This window comes from Anguilla rostrata, chromosome 1, assembly GCF_018555375.3.
Source record: "Anguilla rostrata isolate EN2019 chromosome 1, ASM1855537v3, whole genome shotgun sequence".
NCBI lineage: Eukaryota > Metazoa > Chordata > Actinopteri > Anguilliformes > Anguillidae > Anguilla > Anguilla rostrata.
The window spans coordinates 6,948,977-6,954,976 of NC_057933.1; the positions used below are offsets into that span (position 1 = coordinate 6,948,977).

The 6,000-nt window shown below is 48.6% G+C and overlaps 1 protein-coding gene across 1 annotated transcript in view; it reads left to right on the forward strand.

Annotated features, from left to right (window-relative positions):
• The window catches only part of LOC135239039 (MAM domain-containing glycosylphosphatidylinositol anchor protein 1), a 170,551-nt gene extending 164,855 nt beyond the window's left edge, over positions 1 to 5,696 (forward strand). The window contains exon 18 of the mRNA XM_064307432.1: positions 1,753 to 5,696. Coding sequence (XP_064163502.1) covers positions 1,753 to 1,832 — 80 coding nt within the window. The 3' untranslated portion in view covers positions 1,833 to 5,696. The remainder of the gene's footprint in view (positions 1 to 1,752) is intronic.
• Positions 5,697 to 6,000: the final 304 nt, after the last annotated feature.

Sequence of the window (6,000 nt, forward strand, 5' to 3'; positions counted from 1 at the left end):
ATTTCCTGGATTCTGAAAGAGAAGCCCAGAACTTTAAAAGTAGCCAAGACTCCCACCGGCCTGAGAAGGCATGGACAGAGGAGTGTTTCTGTGGAGCCGCTTGCTTCTTTTCTTCGTGGTGGGTTGCAGATGTTCCTGCCGCGTGGGAATTCTGGGAGAACCCGACCGGTTCGGCCCAGTCTGGCTCGGGGTCGGTATGGCAGGGCTCGGATATTTGCGGCAGGCTCTGTCTTGGCCTCCTTCGGAGTTTCCGTCCGGCTACAGAGACAGTTTCACGCCGACACACAAGCAACACACACTAGCGGCGGCACGGCGAAGGCTGGTCACGCTCGCAGCAAGCCCTCGCCCTCCTTCGCATCACCTCCTCCTGGGCCGGTGTGCGTAAATATTCATCTTAATTTACCACTGACGAGGGTCTCCGTTTTTTTGGCGCTGGTGCCGCCGCGCCGGCTGCCGCGCTGGTTCAGCTCATCAGCAGAGCCTCGAGCTGGCTTTCAGACGGACGCGTCCTGAGGCGACGCGTCCAGGTAACGCGTCCAACGAATCCCCCCAAGCTGGCTCCGAATGAGAGACAGAGAGAGGACAGCCCTTCGCTCCACACCCCCTGCCAAATCCACCCCCGCCCTCCTACCCCCCCCCCCCCCCCCTTTTTGGAAACTTTCCGCCCCCTTCAAAGGCCCTTGAAAGAGACATCACAAATGGGATGCCGGCCACTTAACTTGTTTTTGTATTGAAAGGGAACAAAAAAAAAAGAAAAGCTTTATTATGAATACATTGATTTTCTGCCAGCTAAAAACCCCTGACATAAATTCATATCGATCTTTTAAATACAATATCTGTTCCTTATTTATCTAAGTCATTTGCAGGCAGCTTGCATGCCTAATGTTCAGCTGGTGGGTGTGTGCTCACCTCTGTGTACACGTGTCGTATAGTAGACCTGTTTCTTCCGCGCTGTCTGGGAAGAGCTTGTGTTTATTAATGTGAAGAACATTCCCCTGACTCACTGCTGAAATAAGCCCTGAATTCTTGAATTGCTTTCGGTGTTGTCAGTCATTTCACGAAAAAGCCGAACGGTCCCTGGCTTGCCAACGTTTCTTGACTGCCTTAAATGTGGGCCTCTTCAGTTACAGCCCAGACATTCTCTACAGGGACACTGTTGTTTAAGGAAGCGATGGCAAAAGAATTTGGCACAGGCCACTCGGTGCGATCTTCAAAGCAGAAGGCACTCTTTTAAAATACGGTAAGCTGCGGGGGTTAGGCTAACTCAAGTGAAAATCAATTCCCACGCATATAAAATATCTTTTCATAATTGCCGTTTTAGCGAGCGAGAAAAGGAGTTTTGGTCAAGAGTGCAGACATTTTACTGGGGCCTTCCTCTCTTTTTCATGGGAGAGCAAACGCTGAACTGCTCTAATTATTCCTGTGCCTCCATGCTGTGTTTCTGATTGATCTGGGGTTACAGAGAATCTGCGGCCGTTTAGCACAGCATGCGACTGTTGTCCACAAGATTAATGTCAACGGTTAGACAGCGCGTCTCCACGAATGGGTGGGGCTAGCGGATTCATTTCCAGTGCTCTGTGACCAATCACAAATTTTTTTCTATGTAGCGCAAAGTATTTTAGTTGGTTCTCAACAGCCAGCGATGGGCAGCGCTTTCCACCAATCACGACGCTCGTTAGCCTCACTCTCTGTTCTCTGATTGGTGGAGGGGGGCGTCAGTCTAACCTCGAATTCCGCCTTTCGTTTCTGCAGTGCTGTCCGGAGGGCCCACTGTGCAGCTGGACACCTTGCTGGTCTGCGTGCTCCTCTGCCTGCAGCTGTTCCACAGATGATGAGCACACACAGCGCCCCCTGTCTACGGAGGCAGGCACTGCCCAGAAAACGCTCTCGCGCTCGCTCTCTTTCTCTCTCTCTCTTACTACCCGCTAAACCCCCTTAGCCTCATCCCTCTCTTTCTCTCACTTTGGAGAAGTGTATGAAATACCGATTCCTCCTCCTCCACTCTGTTTTCCCTCCTGTTTGTGGTAGTCCTTCATAGACCCTGCATCCATCACCCTCCCTGTTATCCTATCCATCCTGTTTCTCCGCTGCTCGCCTTGTCTGTCAAATCCTTTTGTCACCCAATGTCACTTTCCTTCGATTCTCATACTCCCAGACTATCTCTTCCCAACATCCTCAACCCTCTCCCTCTCACACTGTCATAACTCACACACACACACACACACACACACACACACCCTCACACACACACACGCACACACACACACACACACACACAAACACTCACGCACACCGATGCGCACACTCACACACCTTACACACTCACACACACCCCTCACACACGCACACTCACACACTCGCACACGCACACTCACAGACACACACACACTCTCCTTTCTTCATTCTTGCACCCTTTTCCCTTCTCCCGTTCTCCACACCCTCCCACGGCACTCCCTCACCTGTTCCAGACGCACCCAAGTGTCGAACACTCTTAACCAAAGATGCTATCGGACCAGAGGACAGAAGGAAGGGGGGGGCGGTAGGTGGCGGCGGTGGTGGTGGGGGCGGGGGGTGTTCTGTCCCATAACCCCCCAATGACCCCATCCGACCCACCTCACCTCCAACGGGACAGGGAGGAGCCACTGGATCAAGACTTCAGTTTTGTGATCCGGAAAAAAAATAAAGAGAGAGAAAAGAAAGAAACTGAAATTCAAGAAAGGAAGTGAAACTGAAATGGAGACAGAACTTTGCGCTTGCCTCCAGTTTTTTTTCTCCTCTGCTGGGCCAGAAGAAGACGCTGTTTGAATGGGATTGTATATTTACACGCATTTATCTATATTAAAAAATGTTACAAACTGTAATTACACGTCAGTGACTTTTGCGTATGAAAAACAACTATGGTGAATCGAAACAGAAGAAGCACAAATTTATACAATCTTTCTTTTTGTTTTCCTCTGTAGTATTTTGTTGTCTTGTTGACCTTAGCGTACTCCTCTCTTGCCTGCCTGCTCAGAGGACCCAGGACTGTTTCATGGGGAAAGCGGAAATCAGAAAGGGGGTGGGGGGGAATTCTGTTTTTGGTGATGTGGGGTGGAGAACATTTGCGTAGAGGGGAGTCCCAGTGTGACTTTTTAACTCCCCTGCCCCGAAAAGACTGAGGTCCGAAATGATCGCCGCTCCACCTCTTCAGCCACCCAGGAAAAGACAAGGCACATCCGCCCCTCTCCTCCACCTCCAACCCCACCCCCCCACCCCCCTCCCCCCAGACATCTCTTCTACGCTGGCTGCATGTTGTGCATCTCATTGTCGGCGTTGTAGACTTCCAGTCGCGCTCTCTATTGATTTCGTCCTCCACAGTGGACGGGGAACACCTCCCCCCTCCTCCCCCACCCCCCTTTTTTTTATCTACGAGGTAAAGAGGAAGAGGAACCAGGTGGTGGAAGGAATAGATCAATAATGACATGCAAAGGCCAGTCATTGAAACGAGGGAGGAGGAGGAGGGCGGAGAATGGAGACCCTGGATAATGACTGGGCAGAGAATGGGGGTGTGTGTTATTATCGTTCCAGGCTGTCACACATGATTCCCGATAATGAATGTCACGCGTTGTGTCTCCAGCCCGGGTTCGGTTGCGGATACGCATCTCATATTGATTGTGCTGCGTGTGGGGTGGTGGGATATTGAGATCCATACGGACCGTTTAAAAGGCAATATGTTCCAGAAATGAGATGCCTGGTGGAAAAAAAAACCGCCGATTCACGGCTAATCCCGTTTAAAATTTTTTCCCTTTCAGACCTCAGGAATTATAATACAATTTGCAACAAGGTTTTTTTTTTTTTTTTTAAAGATACTGTATGTAGGTTTTTAAAAAAATACATTTATCAGTACTCTTCATTACAGAAATACAAAAAAAGAATGTATCATCCATACGCTCCACATATCTCTCTGTACACGCTTAGAGAAGTTGAATATACCGAAATATATTGTAAAGTGTAATGTAGATTGCAGTGTCTGAAAGTGGCAGTTATTCCTACATTTTGCCAGAGTACTCTGAAGTGCTGCAATGTATTGGTCATATATTTTATGTCAGTCCATTGCAGTACATTTACGTTTCTTTGAGGGCATAACCACAAATGGAAGTGTTTTAAAAGTATCCCGAGCACAAAATTACAAAGATTAATCTGAGGGTGTGTGCTGTACGTCAGGACTGTAGTCCCCCGAGAATAACAGAACTTCAAAATACCGCTATTTTCCCATCGTATTTCCTCGTTATCTCATTATCTTACCGTTATCTCCTCAGAAGGAAAAGAACACGAAAAGTATTTCGTTTCTTACTCTCAAAGTGGGCGACGGTGTGTGTGGCCGCCGTGTGGGCCTGTTTTTGCGCTTCCATGGAAACGTGACCGTGGCTTTTGGACGCGCGGGAGACCCGGTTACGAACGGGGCAGGAACGAGAGACCCAGACGCCCGACCCCCTTTATTCGCGGGACACTTAGCGTGCGCGGGAGAGGAGTTTCGAGTTCACAGAAGTGGCTGGATGCCCCACCGAACTGATAATTTGTGTCTGCAAGTCGTCACCTTGGATCTACCCTGAAAAGTTCTACCGTGTAATGCAATTAAGACACGACAAATATATCTAATCTATTGTGATTGGGGCTGGTTTCTCAGTCCCAGATTAAGTCCACTTCTGGACTAAGCAGAAAGCTCAATGGAGAAGTTCCACTGAAAGAGCTTTATTAAGCCCAGAAATTTGGGCCTTAGTATGGGCCCGAGGAACCAGCCGCTTGGCAAAGAACTGATGTTCTGCGTGTACTCCAGGTCATGGCCTTTCCCACTTAGCTTGCCAGATGGCTGTTTGTGTGTTTGCTCATAGGACCGTCGGTGTTGAACAACTTTTCCCTACGCTTGTATCTCCTCTCCTTGAAGTGTCATGCCTGCCACACAACCATAGCCAAGGACCCCGGCTTGCATAACCACGCTCGCTAACTCGCTCGTTTACATATATCCTAAAAGCATAGCGTCGCCAGCTCGCCTTCTGACAGCTCGTCCTTGCGTCTCGTTCGGAGTTCTGCGGCGTTCCGTGTTCCGTCCCAGCCTCCGAGACTCCGTTTTCCCGCCGGGGGGGGAGGGGGCGGGAACGGTAACCACGGCAGCAGGGAATCAGGCATCTCATTTCTGCTCTGTTTGCATGGAGCAGCTGAGCTCCTCTGGCGCAGCCCTCTGTGTACAACTACTCCCCCCCCCCCCCATGGTTATGTGTGTGGGCAGTGTTACGCATACATAAACGGCGTTACGAATATTCCATAGACCGCCACCAGGGGCACTGTCTAGGGGAGGAGGAATGGGCCCTGACTAACAGAGGCCCTAAAAAAGATATTAGAACACAGGATTTTCTGTGGGGCCCAAAGTCCCTGGCTGTGCCCCTGATCGCTACCTCCAACGCCATGCTTTTAGAGTAGCATTAATAAACTCATATTCTGTAATGTACTGTATAAACAAGATTCCGTGTAAATATCAGACATGAGTTATCATGACATTAATGTATTCATTCTCAGTATGAATGCATGACTTGGGACTGAGAGACTGGTCGAAAAGAAAAAATAGCGAAATAGCTGGTGAAATTCAATTCTAAAGATGCAACGAATGGTGGTGACACTTCCATCTTCAGAATACGCCATTTTGGGAAAGCTGATGGAAACACATGGCACATTTTCATAGTTTACTTTCTGACCCTGTCATTTGCTGGTTGATGTCCTGTTATAATCAACCTGAATGGCAAAACGGAAGGCTTTCTAAGAGTGCTTAGAATGTAGCTGGCTGCGAGACGATTTTTGTTGCACACAAGAACCACGACCAATTAATACTATTTCATATGAACACACTCTAAATGTGTTCAGCTTGGAAATGGTTTGTGCTGCATATTTTAAAAAAGAAAGTGGCCAAAGGAACTATCATTTTAATTAATTTCAGTAGTTTAAATGTTCGTTCCTAAAGTGAATTAA